This window comes from Amblyraja radiata, chromosome 16 (genome assembly GCF_010909765.2).
Source record: "Amblyraja radiata isolate CabotCenter1 chromosome 16, sAmbRad1.1.pri, whole genome shotgun sequence".
Lineage (NCBI taxonomy): Eukaryota > Metazoa > Chordata > Chondrichthyes > Rajiformes > Rajidae > Amblyraja > Amblyraja radiata.
Genome location: NC_045971.1, coordinates 13,925,954 through 13,944,249, shown reverse-complemented (window position 1 = coordinate 13,944,249; position 18,296 = coordinate 13,925,954). Strand labels below are relative to the sequence as shown.

The 18,296-nt window shown below is 39.8% G+C and overlaps 1 protein-coding gene across 18 annotated transcripts in view; it reads right to left on the bottom strand.

The window, feature by feature from the left end:
- Positions 1 to 301: 301 nt before the first annotated feature.
- Positions 302 to 18,296, bottom strand: part of tanc2 (tetratricopeptide repeat, ankyrin repeat and coiled-coil containing 2) — a 438,455-nt gene continuing 420,460 nt past the window's right edge. For 12 of the 18 annotated variants that reach the window (XM_033035116.1, XM_033035120.1, XM_033035121.1 and 9 more), the window contains 3 exons: positions 16,795 to 16,962; positions 12,905 to 13,005; positions 302 to 7,326 (listed from right to left, as the gene is read on the bottom strand). In XM_033035116.1, the coding sequence (XP_032891007.1) occupies positions 5,313 to 7,326; positions 12,905 to 13,005; positions 16,795 to 16,962 (2,283 nt within the window). In that variant the 3' untranslated portion in view covers positions 302 to 5,312. The remainder of the gene's footprint in view (positions 7,327 to 12,904; positions 13,006 to 16,794; positions 16,963 to 18,296) is intronic. The other 6 variants (XM_033035119.1, XM_033035122.1, XM_033035123.1 and 3 more) reach the window with 2 other exon arrangements.

Below are 18,296 nucleotides of genomic sequence, written 5' to 3'. Positions count from 1 at the left end.
GGAGACGCTGCCTGATCTGCTGAGTTACTTAAGCAATTTGTGTCCTTTTGTGTATTAACCAGCATCGGTAGTTTTTTGTCTCTACTCTACGATCCCATGAATGAAGATCATTCCAAAGTAGAAAATTCTTAATAAGATGAATCAGTAGATAATGAGCCTGCAAGGAAGGATGACTCTGTAGCAGTTTGGTACCACTTGATTAAATAATCATCACGCACATGTTCTGTGTTTCAATACTTCTTTGACGGAACAGCAGATATTTCATATACAGGAATTTCAAAAATAACATTAATGAAAGTTGGGCTGTGGTGTTTCATTTAATTTGAAGTGTTAACCATTTATAAATATGTACAGTATTTCCATACAGTAAATTGCACAGATCATAATCTGTAAATGAAAAATAAAAACAGAAGCATTCGTTTATTTTTTTTGTTTTGTTTTTGCACTAACTCACAGCCCACATGTACAGACAATATTACTCTGCTCAGCAAGCAACACAGCAAAGAGAAATCTCCATCCAAAATATGGAAAGGGCCGCAGCCCAGGACGACCTGGATACAATATCACAACCTTTTGTAATTATTAATCAGTAACTGGAACAAAACATGCAGTTGATAATATACAGAGAAAACTTCTTTACATTGAAAGAGAGAGGGAGAGAGAATGAGGGTGGCATGGACAGAGAGGAAGGGACGAGAGAGAAATCCAATTGTTTGTTTTTTACACAGCTCCTCAGATGGTGCCTCACTGTGTAAAAATGCCTTCCTGGCATATTATTAAAAGTACAGCAAAAATAAAGGAACCCATGAATTAACGCAGAAATAACACATGGTGCAATATAATTTTCTGCAATTACATTCAAATGGTTAGTATTTTGTCCAAAAAAAATTAAAGGAAGAAAAGTACCTACATGCATCCCTGCCGCAGCTGATTCTGCATCTTATTTATTCAACATTAATAAAAAATAACATTGCTCTCCTCATTAGGAAGGAACATTACTTCCAGTTACACTTTGCACTGTTTTGAGCTAATTATATAAAGATCAGACAGTTCTCAGTCATAAGTGTGTTTATCTTCTGGAGTGTCAATACCATTAAGGTCGATAATATTAACTGCAAATATACACGTTCTCTTAAAGTCAGAATATAAGCTTAAATGTACATTATGATAAACAATGTTCTGAAAATGCTCAGGGCTATTTTCAACGTGATATTTCTGGTGAAGGCCTGACAATTGATGTTCATGAACTATATATTGCACCTTGCCCCAATATTTTAATTTCCTCCCATAACACTATGATACATTTGGGAAACTAAGCCAGTTTAGACACTGTACTTTGGAATCACTAGAGACAGAAGCAACAGATCAGTAAGATATATGTAGATATGTAATCACTAAATTACATTTTTAAATCATGGCACTTTTAAAATAGTAGATTCCTGAATGTTTTATGCAGTTTTAATGCTGCACAATACATGATTTAACCATGGTGGTTCACCAACATATTTAAGACAATTTTTGTTGGTTTACACAGCGTTGATTTTATGACCCTCACTTATCCATGCACCAAGCTACTAAATGGCCAATAAATATACAGCATGTGTGCTTAATTTAATTTGGGTATACTTGCATCTTTGAAATCGAAGATGATAAAGCATTAATGTTTCATAATTTGCCACATTTAAAGAGTGCTTCAAAACATCACTAGAATAAGATGCTCTTTATATTGTAAGGTTGTTGAGGGTTGGTGTTACTGTTTACATCAGGAGCAATCAATAACTTTAATATCAAACATCATAAATTGAAAAGTAAATGATAAAATCACACAGTATTGAACATTCTGTAAATAGGCCAGAGAGTATAATTGGATCAAATTTTAGTCCTATAAAGTTGTTTCAGTTTCCTGTTGAAAGGTTATTCCCATAGTTCTGTTGGCAGTGGCATTGCATTGATCATTGTGTCAGCAAGTTATGCAATTGGATAATAATAGAAACCCAGTCAACGTGGTCCAGCCAAAAACAACAACTATCTGTTCAGCATAAACCACAAGACCTAGCAAGATGATCTGCGCTTCAGTCACAGGATTCACATTGATATCTTAACTTTAAGCTAGTTAGAGATATGGGCAACAAGAATATAGAGTTGCCGTGACAATGAAAGTTAGCAAGTTTCTGTGATCTTAAAAGTTGCAGGCTAAAGGAAACATTCAGCCAACACAACTTAACTCCAAATTACATTACCGCCGCTTGATCTATCATTAACAAAAGGCTTCAAAGAGATTTTGAGAACCAGATTGATATAAATAGGCATGCTCAAGATTTCTTCAGAATATAACCCAACGAGTGGCCCTGATTGTGCATTTTACTTAGGCCAGAATTAAGAAATGGTATTTTTCCACTTTAAGCCTTCCAGTAATTCCATAGTGATCTTTCTAGCTGGTGATACTAGCCCCACACACTTTATGAAAATGACCCATCCAATGCATCCATTTTCCTAGCAGTTTTAGGTAGTTTCTCTTCTCACTAACTCTTGCAAATAAATTGTTTTTGCCTAGAGTACAGTCCAATATAATTTACAAGCAGAAAATCCATGTACTCATTCTTAGTTGTGCTGTTCCAATCTAGATTTATAAGCAAATGTGAGGTGAAGCCATCATACATCGCAGGCCCTCTCTCATCAATGTAATGGTGAGTTTCTACAACTGAATTCTGTACTACAAAAATATTATAGGCACATGAGAAAATGATTTTATGTGCATTTCCAGGCAATATGTACCTTCTCTATGTTCATTATATACACGGTGAAAGTGAGAGTTAAGTTATGCGCTGTTGGAGTTTCCAAGGAAGTGCATTTGTGGAATGCTGGATTAGTGCCAAATGTGGCATTTATTTACAGCAACCCTTTTGTGCTACAAATTTAGAATTTTGTTTTTTTTCCTGTGAAATACATCAAGGATCACAACTGTTCATCTCCTAATGAGAACACTAATCACAATTATCTATCCAGTATATAAAGATCAACAATAAAGTGCACTCATATACAGGAAATATGGATGGCAAACTTTCAGTACAATTTCTTGAAATATGTGATGGTGTAATTAAGGAGCTGCACACTATGATTGATGTGTTTTTTTTGCCTATCCTTTTGTATTTTAATGCTAAATGACTTAATATATCTTCATATAACTTCATTTATCTGAAGTGCATCTGGGGGACATTTCCAAATATTACTAGAATTAAATGGCAGTGAAGTAGAGATGACTCCAAAAGCAAAAGCAAGCTATCTTGTAAACAAAATTGAGCAACATGCTAATTCATACAGTTGGAAATTATAACAGAGGAAGGAGTAAAAAGAATGATAAAGGTAGGAACAAAAGATTCTTATTAGTAATACAGAGAAATGAAGCAGTACGACAGCAGTGACTTCTAGATTTGAGGAGCTGGAGATGAGATAATGCTTAGCAGAAGACAAACACTTCCCACAGGGAATATTAGGAGAAACAAGGAAACCAAGTTATGAACTTGATAGCAGTTCATTTCATGACAATTGTGGTTCTAATTTCAACTCAGGATATGTACAACTCGATCTCTCTTTAAAGCGAAGGATTGAAAAACCAACAGGTGGAGCGTTATTGGAAAACAAAATAGGAATAAGGCTGGGAAAAAAAAATCAGGAATGTTAATTGGGACAAATAATCCAACTTAAATATATGTACAATGTGTTTTAGATACCCCTAATGTTAAACTTTTATCATCTTAAATAACAAGAGCGACGGACCACATCAGGACTGCATGGTTCTGCATGAAACATTTTTCCAACCCAAAACGGCAGTGCAGTGGGAATTTATAAAGGAACTTTAAATATAAAATCTAAAGTACACAATTGAAACTAACATAGAGCAGGAAACGAGTAGTGTGCAAGTGGGCAGCCTTCATACAATTGAATCTAATTGCGGATTACTGCTGAATATGTGTAATGGCATTTTAAAACCATACAGTTGGATATCTGAGTAATTCTGCTTAGACTTTTGTGCATTTTCGAATTACTCCTTTGAGGATGGTGCATTTTAGCACCATCGGAACTTACAACAGAATTCTATCTTTTATTGGGAATATCTACTTTAAATTCACTTTAGCAATTTAGTGTAGAATATAAAGAAATCTTGGTAAACCAGCATCTGCAGTTCCTTATTTCTACATAAAGGAACTTTTTCCAGTTGTTGGTGGACAGGGAACAAGCGTCCGTTCTGAAAGTGTTCCATTGCTGGCAACCTAACAGATTTATTTGTAGGTGAGATGGGGCAGCACAATGAAAGAGGTGGAGAGGTTGGCCAATAGACCATGAAAAGCATCAATGCAGGTGTAGTTGCTCAAGAGTAGAAGCGAATAGCCCTGGGAACACCAGAGAAATGGTGTCTATTCCCTTTATCTGGGTTCCCACAGCCTTTCTGCCCAAGAAATAGTGAAGGAGCAGGAGAATGCCAGGGATAATCAGCTCTACAGTTTGGGAATGTCCCCTTGTATTCACATCAATTCAGCAATTGTTGCACCTGGTTTAAAATAAAGTTTAGAAAAATGTTACCCTATACAAGTTGACTTAACTTAAAATATTCTTAAATATTAATAACTACAGGTCTGTAGAGAGCAAAACTTCATACAACATTTACAGTATTAAACAGAATAACCTTGCAGCTGAAACAAACACTGTTTATCTCTGAAGGTAGAATATTTCTAATCCCATGCTGGTGCTGAGAATTGATTTTTATGCAGATTAGTGCTTGAGGTTTTGGAAACAGACCGACAGTTCTGTGTAATGCGCCCATTATGTATAAATTATAGTAAATTGATTACAAGTTGTACAAATCACAGCATTGTCTTTGAAAATAAATGTCATTATCTGCACCGTATTGTAATTTGTGTGTCAGACTTCCTTAAAAAGTCCAATTAAAATTGCTCATTGTACATTTTAACTATACCTATGTAAAGTAAAAAGGTGAGCTGACCTGATAATGGATTAGTCTAGCATTCGTCACTTAACCATTCACACTTTGAGTTTGATTTCATGTCTCTTTCCCCAACATTTAAACTTCTGTACATTTGGTAGAAAAGTTAGAAACAACAAAGAATTCAGTAACGAAATAAAACTAAACCCACTACAGTTTCTTTTCCTCTGGCGTATTTCGAATGCAAGTGGAAGCAGCTTCATTGCACAGTGCACCGTGTGGCTCCATGTGCAGGAGATACAATAGCAGATCTGCTATTATACTTCTGCAGTGGCTCACAACATGGGATTTAGAATCTAGAGGATTGCCTTTATACATTTGACTCTACGAATGGTCTCTTTGGTTTTAAAGGTGATGTTGGCCCTTGTCGTGAGTCTCTGGAAAGCTGCCGATATATGCTGTCCTGATATGCCTGTGCAACAGGCAGCGTTCTGGCCACTTTTACATCTGGATACGAGGGAGTTTGACTAACTCTCTCCAAAATCTCTCCCCGGGATCCATTGGTCAGCTTCCCATGGGGGATACACATGTCCTCCTCAAGCAGGTGACCATTTTGGGCATTGTTAGTCTTATTGAAAAAAGCAATATTACTAACTGGGGGTGGGCTGTAGGAGGCGGATTGAGGGGACATTCCTCCAGAGGAGGTGGGGCTGGTGATGACAGTGTCAACAGAGGACACAGCCCACGTTCGGCTCTGCTGGTGCATGTGGGTGTATTGCTGTGTCCGAGCTGTTTTATCTATGATCCCCATGAAAGGTGTGGTCCTTGAACGACCAGAGTCTCCAGGGTAACCCTGTGTTGGAGAGATGGGAGACTGTTCTTCATTGGATCGGCTTTCATAGGAGGGTTTTATTGGAATCTCCATCTGTTGGATGGAAGCAGAAGGTCGAAATGATGACACAACATTAGAGCTCGAAGAAAGGCTATTGTTAGAGGGGGAGAAACGAAGGCCAGTGCTTTGGGAATGGAGCAGTGGTCGGGGAGTTGGTGGGTGAGGTTTGATCTCTGGAGGATTCACGGTGAGTGCCCTCCTGATCATGTGAGATACATCTGGAGATGAAATCTGGCTAGATGGAACAGAAGATCTTTCCAATTCATGCTTGGAATGAGATACAGGATAATATGACGCAGACTGACTGCGACCAATCTGAGGGGTCTGGCCATACCTCACTCCTCCTCGAAAGGCTGAAGAAGGTCGTTGACTGTGATCCTCTTTGGTCATCACTGATCCAGGATGTTGACAAACATTGCTGATTGCACCTGCACTCAGACTGGCCTGCACATGCTGGACGGGTCTGCTGTCAGCTACCACTCCACCCATTATAGGCTGATATACCAGGCGACTTTGAGTAGGAGCCATATCAACTGAAGACTGATGTTTGGTACTCATGGAGTGAGGTCCCTGGTTATAGGATCCACCAAGTATAACAATACTAGAGTGGACCGCAGAGCTGGGCTGATTGGTGCGAACAATTTGAGCTTTGGCTGGTTGTAACCTAAGCCCTTGTTGGGGTAGACCGGATGGAGGTTGAGATAATTGATAGGGTCTTTGGGCCATTTTAGACAAAGGAGACTTTGGCCTACCAGGAAGCTGGCCTATTGAGGTTTCTTGCTGATATCGGACTGGGGAGCCAGACTGAGACCTATATACACTCATACTATCTGCAGGAGGACTAGCTCTGTACTGCGGGGCCCTACGTAGTGGAGAAGGAGGGGGACTTGACTGGTAATCTTTGTTTGGGCCACTTACAGGAGGCGGGCTAAAGCGGTACGAAGAGCCCTGATGAGCAGGGGAGGTGGGCGGAGGGCTAGGCCGATAATGAGAATTCTGGTGGGTAGGAGAAATTGATGGCGATGTGGATTGGTACCCCTGCCGAGTGGGGGAGGAGATGGAAGGGTTTGGTCTGTAGTCAAAAACCTGGTGGGAGTTGAGAGGCGAGCTGGATCTGTAGGTGGGTTCATGGTGGGCCGGGGAAGGTGGTGGACTCTGGATAACAGGCAGCCCTTGGCTAGGTCTTGTTTCATTCTGTAAGCCAACGGAGACATTGTCCAACTCCTGCTCCAAATATTCCTCATCATAAATTTCATGCATTGAGTCTAAGTCTTCTTGCTGAGTCTGTTGCTGTTGTTGCTGTGACTGCTGCTGCTGCTGTTGTTGTTGTTGTTGTTGTTGCTGTTGTTGTGGTTGTCCATATTGTAATGGCTGGCTGTATTGCAACTGCCTGAATTCCTCTTCTACCCGTATCAACAAGCGTTGTATCTCACGGTTATTCGGGCAAAGCTTCACAGCCTCATGCAAATCTTCCAGGGCTGCTGGAAACTGCCTGCATGGAAGAATATTGTGTGTAAGATAAATATGGTCTTACTTGAGATACATCATCCATCACTTACTAAATGTTATCTTCAATAAATTTTGGGACGTTGCCCACGATGAAAAATGAACTCACATTCCCTAGTCTCCAAATTATTTGCTTATCCACATTCTGGAGAAGATACTATTATCATAGACTTCAAAGTTTTCTCATCCCTGTTTATTTGAGGCTAGTTTTATTCTGCTCTGCATTCAAGTCTTTTCAAATTTTCATGATTACATCTGTGATCACAAATTAAATCAGTTAAATTTTGTTGGGGCTTGTCATATTTCCATGATTTCCTGAAGGGCTTCATGGCCAATGAATTATATAATATGTGTAGCTGGAAGTATAATTTGGGGAAATGCGATAGTCAATTTGCATTCAACAAAGTCCCATAAACAGCAATTAGATAACCTAATTGAGCATGTTGATTGATGAACTGAGCTCGGAGACAGGGAGAGGCTGTGTTCTTTTTCAAACAGTGCCAGTTTTGTGGTTCATCTGAAAGTGCACAATGCAGCTGGTCAATGTTATGTGTACAAGTATCTGAACAGAGATTTTAACTCATTTTAAAAACACAATCGAAGGGACGAATGGCCTCCTCCTGCACCTATTTTCTATGTTTCTAATTAGATAGGTACGTGGATAGGACAGGTTTGGAGGAATATGGACTAAGGGAAGGCAAGTGGGACTAGAGTAGCTGAGACATTGTTGGTCGGTGTAGGCAAGTTGGGCCAAAAGGCCTGTGTCCAAATTGTATCACTCTACGACTCTAGTCTGTGTAGGGTAGTGTTAGTGGGCTGGAATCGTTGGTCGGTGCAGACTCGATGGGCCGAAGCGCCTGTTTCTGTGCTGTGTCTTTAAACTAAACTAAACTGAACTCAGGCTTTTTAATTCGGATGCGAGTGTGCACCAACTAAATCCAGTTGATTATAGATATAAACCAGTACTCAACACATACACTATGCCTTTCAGCACATGCACAGAGTTGAAATAGTTTAAAGTATTATTCTCAACTACATTCACAAGCTAATTGCCACCAACAGGTTCCTGCAGGTATGCTTTCATTCTTGGTCAACTAAGCAAACTAACATCAAATACAAAACATGGAATGAACAATACATTATATTGCAAAATTAACACATCATTCATAATAACCTTTCATAAGGGTAGAATGCATCCGGCATCCTATCAGTGTTGTCCTACTTACAGGACTAACATTCAAAGATCAGTTCCAGTGTGATAAATATATAAAAGGTGAATTCATTATAGGGTTTTGACAGGTTTCTTAGGCAAATAAATGAGTAAGGATGTTTTAATATGAAATTAGAACCTTACTGAAACAAGTCGCAAACAGGCACATCCATTATTAATTCAGCAGAAAAATAGTCAATAACATCTTAAAAGAAGATGCTTCTGAGGTGAAATAATCAATATCTCAAGCTACTGGGTCAAAATAATAATGCCTGCTTTAAGTGTTCTGTCCTATGAACAAATTTGTGAAAAATCCAGTCTTCTATATGCTGTGCTAACTCCAGTTTATCCAGGCAGGGTATTCAAGTAAGGAAGTTACACTCCTTCATCCAAACAGTAACGCGTGACTTATTAATGGATTTTATTCCTAAAGAAAACAAATAATTTCATGCAATAAAAAGAGCATTTATTCCAATAATGCAAGGGGTATTGATCCTTGCAAGAAAAGCAATGAAGGTGACGGATGACACTCTGATACCCTGACATATTTGATTCCATAACATAGCTTGGCAGAAAAATGAACGTCTGCACTAACCTACAACCAGAAGGATCCAGCATTTTTCATTTATATTGCGAGTGAGATAGAATTAATAATACACACACACACATCCATACATCCAGCAAACTTTGCAGAGATCTTGTTTAAAGAGGAATTACATGGATGGTATCCAGGAGAACAGGTTTGTTGCCATTTCTCACATATGGAATGCCAATTAAGTAGGTCAGCACTTGTAAAATCCATGCCATTAAATGGGATCCTCAATATTGGATGAAAATGCTTCAGAAAATTAGAATTTTAGTTTCATTTTTATGAGGAGATAGCCATCATTGAAAAGGGGAGTATTTATACCACATCCATGACTATCCCCAAGTACCCTTGAGGTGACTGCAAGTGTAGTTTGTTTTATGAAGATGTTCCAATTAGACTTTTTTTGTGGAGAATTTCATGGTTTTTACACAACTTTGATGAAAGAATGTTGTGATTTAATGCCAGGATAGGATCGTGCGAAAAGTAATTTGTAGGCAATGACGCACACACATTTCTGCTCCCTTATGCTTTTGATGGGCTTATAGGGGTGATCAAAAAAGCATTGGTCAATTGCAGAACAAATTCTTGTACATGATACATACTGAAGCCATGGGTGCCAGTGATTATGTGAACTCTTACTCTCTGTATAGGGCAAGGTTTCCTGCGTGTTCCTGAATCTGCACTCAGCCAGTAAATTAATAGTATTCCATTCCACTCCTGCTGTGTGGTGGGAACACTTTAGTAAGTGAAGTCACACCCCGTGGGATATCCAACCTTTAACCTACTCTGGTTTAGTTAAATGTCTGGTCAAAGGTTACCTTCATCATGGTGAAATATCTAGTTGGTAATGATATTATAAAGTCATAGTAATACAGCACAGAGGCCTTTCAGCCTTACCCATCCATGGCGACCAAGGTACTCCTTCTAAGATAGTCACATTTACCCCCGTTTGGCTCATATCCCCCTAAACCTTTTCCATCCATATAGCTGTCCATATATTTTTTAAATGTTGTTATTGTAACTGCCTCAATTATTCCATCTGACAGTTCATTCTATACACCCACTTCCCTCTGAGTGGAAAAGTTGCCCCTTAATTTTCTATTAAATCTTTCCCCTCTCAGCTTAAACACATGCCTCTAGTTCTTGATTTGAATACCATGGGTAAAAGATTATGTGCATTCACCTTATCTATTGCCCTCATGATGTTATATATCTCTCTATTAGGTCACCCCTCAACCTCCTTCACTCCAAGAAATAAACTCCTAGCCTGCCCAAACGTTTCCCTATAGCATCTATACCTCTAATCATATCCAAATGCATAAATCTTATCCCATTTGAGTAACTTTCCTGCCACCGATGTAAGGCTTACTGATCTATAATTTCCAGGTTTCTCTTTGTAGCCCTTCTTAAATAGAAGCACAATGTTAGCTATTCTCCAGTCTTCCGCCACCTCGCCTGTGTCTAAATAATATGTCTCAGTTTGTGCTCTTCCAAATTCTTCTCGCTTCCCACAGGTACCTTGGATATATCTGATCAGCCCAATAGACTTATCTACCTTCATATGTCTTAGAACATCCAGCACCTTTTCAACTTTCTAATACGGACTGTCATCAAGACATCTCCATTAACTGTCCCAAGTTCCCTCGTCTTCCAGTCTTTCTCCGTATTAAACACAGATGTGAAATCTTCATTGGGAATCTTGCCTATCTCCTGCTGCTCCACACGTAAATGACCATTAATTTCTGAGGGGCCCTATACTCTCTCTGCTTACCTATGTACTTATAAAATCTATTTGGACTTTCCTTAATCTTACCTGCCAGAATTATCACATGCCCCCTTTTTGCCCTCCTAATTTCCTTCTTAAGTATGTTATTTTCTATTCTCAATTATATAAGGGTCCAATACTTCTTTGGAAGGTACTTAAATGAATCTCCTGCAGGCTGAGGTAATAGTCCGTTTCTGATCAACAACACTGGTCAGGCCCAAAATTTGCTTAAAATTCAACATTGTATTCAACTATAATACACTATCTTATCAAAGCCTTTTGAAGCACAGACCATTGATTGAAAGTAGCTTTAGCTGTGCTTTATCTAATTATTCCAACCTTGATGAGGGCGACTGACAGTTATGCTCTCAAAATACTTTAATCTTCACTATGATTCAATAATTTGTAATATCCTTTCTCTCAATCGTAAACTCTGAATCAAATGTTGATGCCAAATGTCCTTTGAAATGTAACTATAAATTTGATGGGACTAATCTTGCTGACAAAATAATGTCAATGTTGTCAAGTGTAAATTGGCCAACAAATGCAGAGAATTGAGACATTGCAAAGTATGAATCAGTAGAATTTGCTGGCAGATTTACACTGGCTAGACATTTTCTTTACATGAACAGCATCTGAACCCTATCGTTCCTTATCAGGGGGCGGAAATCCTGGGGGTACAGGGGGGACACGTCCCCCCCATGCTTTGAGAGGTGGGGGACAATCCCCCCCCCATGTTTTGTCATCCGGACTTTATCAGCCGCTTTCTAAGGGTTGAATCGGCCCATTCGCGGTGCCTTTCAGCACCCGTCGCAGCTTAAAATCAAACGATCAAGGCTCCCAATGTTGAAGCCTCCGCCGGCCGATGAAAGACCCCGTGAACGGGCTGATTCAAGCCCACAGCCGAAGCATCGCATGCATGTCGCTCTCTCCTCCAGCCCAGCGCGCCGCTTGACTCAGGGGTGATTCGGTACAGCGTGGAGTCAGCGCCCGATGAGCAGAGGGAACCGGGACCGGGTCACCGCCAGGGATGCGGTTCTCTATCTGGAAGGCGGGGGGTCTGCTGCGGCTGCTGGCAGGTACAGAGAGAGAGAGAGAGAGAGAGAGAGGCCACTCGGCCCGCGTGTTGCTGCTGCCTGACAGCGCCAGGGACACAGGTTTAGATCCCGACTCCGGGCGCTGTCTGTACAGAGTCTTTTTCTCCCCACTAGCGCCTTGTCTGATGTTGATCTCACCCTTGCTGCCAAACAGACCAAGCACCAGCACCGAGTGCTCGCTCCGCCACCTCTCTCGCTTAAACTTATTTTGACAGTGGGTCTCCACAGGGCCCACGGCTGAAGCCTGCGAAGCTTCGCGTATGCGTGTGAGTGTGCGCATGCCCGTGCGGTCGCCAGGAAATTGTGTCCCCCCCCAATGTTTTGGTAGCGATTTCCGTGCCTGGTTCCTTTTACTTTAACTTATCTGCACATGAATGCTGAGTCTGGTAAACTTTCAATGTCACAATAATTATTGATGATTACCAATCTACTGCCCTAATCCAAAAGGGAACAATTGAAATTATGGAGTCCGAATCCTATCGAAAATGAGTTGCTTGAGTTCACAAAAAATAGTCAACTTTGATTTTTTTCTCTTTTTTTTAGCTATCTCTTAAACCAAACATTTCTTTGCCTTTCTTTATCTGATTTGATTTTAATGTTTCCAGCTTATTGCTCTAGTTGCTCTCTAAAACCTTTCATTTCAGTAAGGTTCAAGATAGCTTGATCCAACATATTAAAGGGAAAGCAAAAGCAATTATAGTTTAAGGAGGCTGGAAAAGTCCATTAGCAAATGCTATTAAATGCCCATTTCAACAAGATCCAGCCCAATTTCTATCATCTTGCTAGGTAAATGGGCACACCAAGACACAGTCAGCAGAAATAAATAGTATACACAATTATTTCCAATAACTAATGTCACATGGCCCACCCTGAATGCAAAACATTTCTTTCTCCACTTTTTACCTGCTGCTTCGCTTTGCTCTAGCTCTGGCATAATATGCTTCATATGCCTTGGGTTTCAGCTCCAGTGCTTTGGTTGCAAACTCCTCTGCCATTCCAAAATCCTGCCAAGCACAACACATTGATATTAGCAATTCGGAATACTATGTCAGAGGAGGGAAAATTCTGTAATTGTAACTGTACCTGAAACAGTTTTCAACTAAAATGTTTTTCACTCTCATTTTTTCAGGTTACAATGCCACACAAGCAACAATTGACTCTATTATATCAGAAATTGATGGTATTCTATTGAATATGAACGCTAAGACTGCAAGTCTTCCAACCAATCTACAAAATTGAACTCCTTGAACAAATGAGACAGAACTTGTTATTACCATTCAATCACAGTCACCTCCAAAATATTGCCATTGTTTTCTGGCCCTTTACATTTTTGCACATTGAGTGATCTTAAATATAAAAGGGTACATTTTGCTATCACTGTATCACATGCTGTTATATTTCACAAGTCCAGCTCAAACCAGGTCTGATTGCATGGTTTAAACATGGAGTTGACTAGATTCAAGTGTAAAGAGATAGTGCTGTCAACACATACAACCACTGCTGTGAGAAGAAGGATCACAAACACTTCAATAATCTGTTTTTAAATATTGCAAGCTGCTAAGTCAGCTCCAGTCTGGTCCATTAGTCTAACCGTTCATATAAATAAATCTAAAATGTAAAACAAAAATTATAACACATTCCGCAAAGAATAAAGAAAGAACCAATTTTATAGTTTAAAAGTCCATTCAATAAAGAGAGCAACTTCAACAAGAGTAACAAATTTCTCCCTACATTGAGTATGAATTTAATTTCACTCATCTTAGGTATGCACAAATATCACACTCACCACTTTTAACCAACTCTCTCCTCCTGCAATCACCATCTCAACTACTTTAGTTTAACTTTCTGAACTTTTTATGCACACCTCAGAAAACTGAATCCTGATAATTATATTAAGTCAACATCATAGAATCATGGCATGGAAACAGGTCCTTCAAGTCTACTGAATCTGTGCTGACTACCAAGCACCCATTTATACCAATCTCTTTTTTTTTTAAACCCTATAAACGCCCTCAAGGTTTTCCCACTCATCTACAAACTAGGGGCAATTTACAGTGGCCAATTAACCTAACAACTTGCATATCCCTGGGATGCAGGAGGGAAACAGAGCACCTAGAGGAAGTCCACATTGTCGGAGGAGCTTGTGCACACTCCACATGGACAGCACCAGACATCAGGATTAAATCTAGGTTGCTAAAATTGCACCACTGTGCAAGTCTTCTGAGCTTTCTGGTTAGGTTGTTAATGGATATATGGTCTAAGGTATATATAAAATAAAACTAGATGCGAATTGCTCCTATGTTGCAGTCAGTAGCAAGGCAAGGGATTGAGCTAAAACTATGAATTGAGACACAAGGAATGACAGATGCTGGCTGACCTGCTGAGTTACTCCAGCACTTTGTGTTTTGCTCGAAACGATGAATTATTTACCTGGAGATGGGCCAAAGATGCTTAAATCGGACAGCATGTGAAGATAATGCACTATAGAAAGGTTTGGCCTCCTTTCTCTCAGAATTTATTCCGCACCAAGCAGGGAATCCCCTGATCTAATCTTTGTGTGCCTTGCTATGCGAAGTGAGAGAAAAGAAAAGGTGTGTTCAAGAGGAACGTAAATTACCATACATCACCATTTCTCCCTATAATTTGCAGATTCAATGTGGCAATAAGTATAAAGTGGCAAATGGGAGCTCTATAACTTACGGTGTAAAGATTCACGACTAGATTCATTGGTCTGCAACATAGTAGAATGGTGCAACTTTGCACAGCTCCAGTGACCCAGGTTCAGCCCTGGCCTACGTGCCATCTGCATATTTCCATGACTGCACTCCTCTGGGTTAGTTTCCCCCTCACATCCCAAAGATGGGAACTTAGAAAAGAAATTGCAAGGGCTTGGTTGAATTCTTTGCATTATCGTTAGACACAGCTGAGGTGCCAGAGCACTGCAGTGATGCAGCTGATAGTGCCGCTGCCTCATAGCACCAAGACAATAACACATAGACTAAGGTTCGATCCTGACCTCGGGTGCTGTTTATGTGAGGTTTGCAAGTTCTCCCTGTGACTGGATGGTTTTCCTCCGCCTGCTCTGGTTTCCTGCCACATCCCTAAGATGTGCGGGTTTGGACGTTAATTGGCCTCTATAAATTGCCCCGAGTATGTTCGGAATGAACGAGAAAGTGGAATAACGTAGAACTAAGTGACGGATGATCAATAGTCGGAGATGGACACAAAAGCTGGTGTGACTCAGCGGGACAGGCAGCATCTCTGGAGAGAAGGAATGGGCGACGTTTCGGATCGAGACACTTCTTCAGACTGATATCAGGGGAGGGGGTGGGACAAAGATAGAATGTAGTCGGAGACATTAAGACACGAGGGAGAATTGGGAAGCGGAAAGGGGATAGAGAGAGAAAGCAAGGGCTATCTGAAGTTAGAGAAGTCAATGTTCCTACCACTGGGGTGCAAACTACCCAAGCGAAATATGAGGTGCTGTTCCTCCAATTTGCGCTGGGCCTCACTCTGGCAATGGAGGAGGCCCAGGACAGAAAGGTCAGATTGGGAATGGGAGCACGAGTTGAAGTGCTGAGCCACTGGGAGATCAGATAGATTAGGACGGACTAAGCGGAGGTGTTCAGTGAAACATTTCAGACCGTTCCGTATCAGAAAGGGGGAGATCAGGGGGGATGGTGAACACACGGCAAGGGTGGGGGTTGGGATCGGAGGAAGGCAACTGAGTAGATGGAGGCCGAGGCGATGTCTGGTGGGTGTTCAGAGAGGAGGGGGGCATGAGAACTATTGGATGGGTGGGGAGTAGCTGGGGTCACCTGGCTAAAAGGGGAAGGGGTCAATAGTCGGCTTAGACTCGATGGGCCAAAAGGCCTGTTTCCGTGCTGTATCTAAAACAAAACTGATGGCTAATACTCTGTCAATACTTAAGAAGGGCTGAAAGAAAAACCTGGGAACTGGAGATCAGTAAACCCAACATCTATGGTAGATAACATATTGGAGGAGATTAAGATATACGTGCATTTGTAAAGACAGGGGTTAATTAAGGATGTGTAGGAAGACACTGCAGATGCAGGTTTAAACCGAAGATAGACACCAAAAGCTGGAGTAACAGGCAGGGTCTCTGGAGAGAAGGAAGAGTGATGTTTCGGGTCAACATCCTTCTTCAGACTATTAAGGATAGTTAGTCAGTACTGATTTGTGTGTGGGAGATTGTCTCTCACAATTTTTTTTAAAGAGGAAACCAAGAAAGTCAATGAGGGCACGGCCATAGACATAGTTTATATGGACTTCAGCAAAGTCTTTAAAAAGATTCCACATGGTAGAGGTTTAGGTCAAACCGAGGCAAATAGGACTAGCCTAGATAGGCATCTGATAAGCTCAGATGAGTTGGGCTAATCAGCCTATTTCTGTGATGTATATCAGAATAGGTTGTAGGAAATAGGTGGGGAAATGGGATTGATGAGACTGGTCGAGAGATTCAATGGGTTTGAATGGTTTCATTCTATGTCATAAGGAAGTATGATTAGGTGAAATGTGGCAACAGAAACTGTTCCCAAGAAGTTTCCAATACTTAAACAAGAACATAATTATTTTTAAATGTGACCCATTATCATTATTTTAAGTGTTTTGGTTTATTAATCACTCGTAAACATGCATAGCATTTAAGCATCTGTACATATGAGCTTGATTGCTCTGTATGCCTTTATTTGTATTAAAAAATGTCAAAATATTGAAAAGGAATTTTGGGGGCATATCAGCTTTAAACAAAGCTCCTTGCATCTTCTATTTACCAAAGAGGCCATTGGACATACATTCATTTTTCTCCGACATCGTGAGAGGTTCAGGAATAGGGACACTTTCAACTCCCGAAACGTTTTTAAATCTTCTCCAAATCCTTCTCGTGGGAATTTCTTCAACGCGTATTGGTATCGTTGTGCTGCTTCCTTCACTTTTCCTTTCTGATCAAACAGGAGAAAAAACAAAAAATTACAAACATACTTTGAAATGTTTCCAGAAGATTAGCTAACATGCAGAATTCTGTAAATCACATCTTTTGGCTTGCTTGGAACTATCAGCTAAGCAACATGTTAAAAGGGATTAACTATTGCTGACTTTAAAACTCATCTGAGGGCAGAATCTTGGAATTAACAAGCAACCACACGCTTGTTGGACCTCATACAGAGATATTTCAAAATTTAGCAATCTTAAGAAATAAATCTATATTATCCTAAAATGACTGCAAATCAATCCTGATGTTTCTGATATTTCCATGTTAGAAGAAAGCCAAAATAATTGTCCTGAATAGAGAAAATCATTTAGCTCATATTATGCAATAAAGTAATACTTCTTGGGATGTCACTCACAAATTCCAACTGTACAACTGCTTTCAGTCATTTATTTTATATCTGCAGTGATTCCAAATAATGAACTAGATTTGGGATATCTTTTAGAATTTGGTGCTGTCTGTAATATTTCCTCTGGACAATTCACCATACATTGTATGATATGCTGCTGCTCAATTCCAAGAATTCTCTTCAAAAATCTATAAACATCCTGAACATAATTAGTAACTTACCTTTACAGTGAAATCAATTGTCATAAAAAATAAGTATATTATTACAACACTAATATGTAACAGGGATAAAATTCAAATAGAATGTTTTAACGTGGTAATGGACTCAAGTAGCACAGAAATAGGCCCTTCATCCCAACTCAACCATGCTATATTTAACCATATCTAAACACTTCCTCTCAATATAAATATCCATACGTGATTTCAAATGCAGACAAGCTAACAAGTTTTCCAAACATCCCCATTCTGACTTACATAATTTTGCTACTGTCCTGTGGCTTGTTATCTAGCACCTCCTGCTACTGCTATGGTTAAGTTATTGGACTAACATTTAGAATTCTGGACCTGGAGTTTGAATTCAAGCATTGCATTTGCAGAACTAAAATCCACACAATTAATTAAACCTATAATTTAAAACAAGTCAGCAACTGTGAATGTGAAACTACTGAATTGTAAAATAATGCTTTTGCAATTCACAAAAGGAAACCTGCCATATTAATGCAGTCTTGGCAATTTGTGACTTCCAATTTTACTTCCTCAGTTCAGGGGCAATTAAGGATGGACAATAAATGCTGCCACTGCCAGCGACATCCACATCCAATAAATGATTGTGAAAAATATCTATGCTTTGATTTTTAATACTATTTCAGTCTAGTTCAACTCAAACTTCAGAAATAGTTTTCAAACTTAAGTGTTAAAAATATCTACTCCATTGCACAT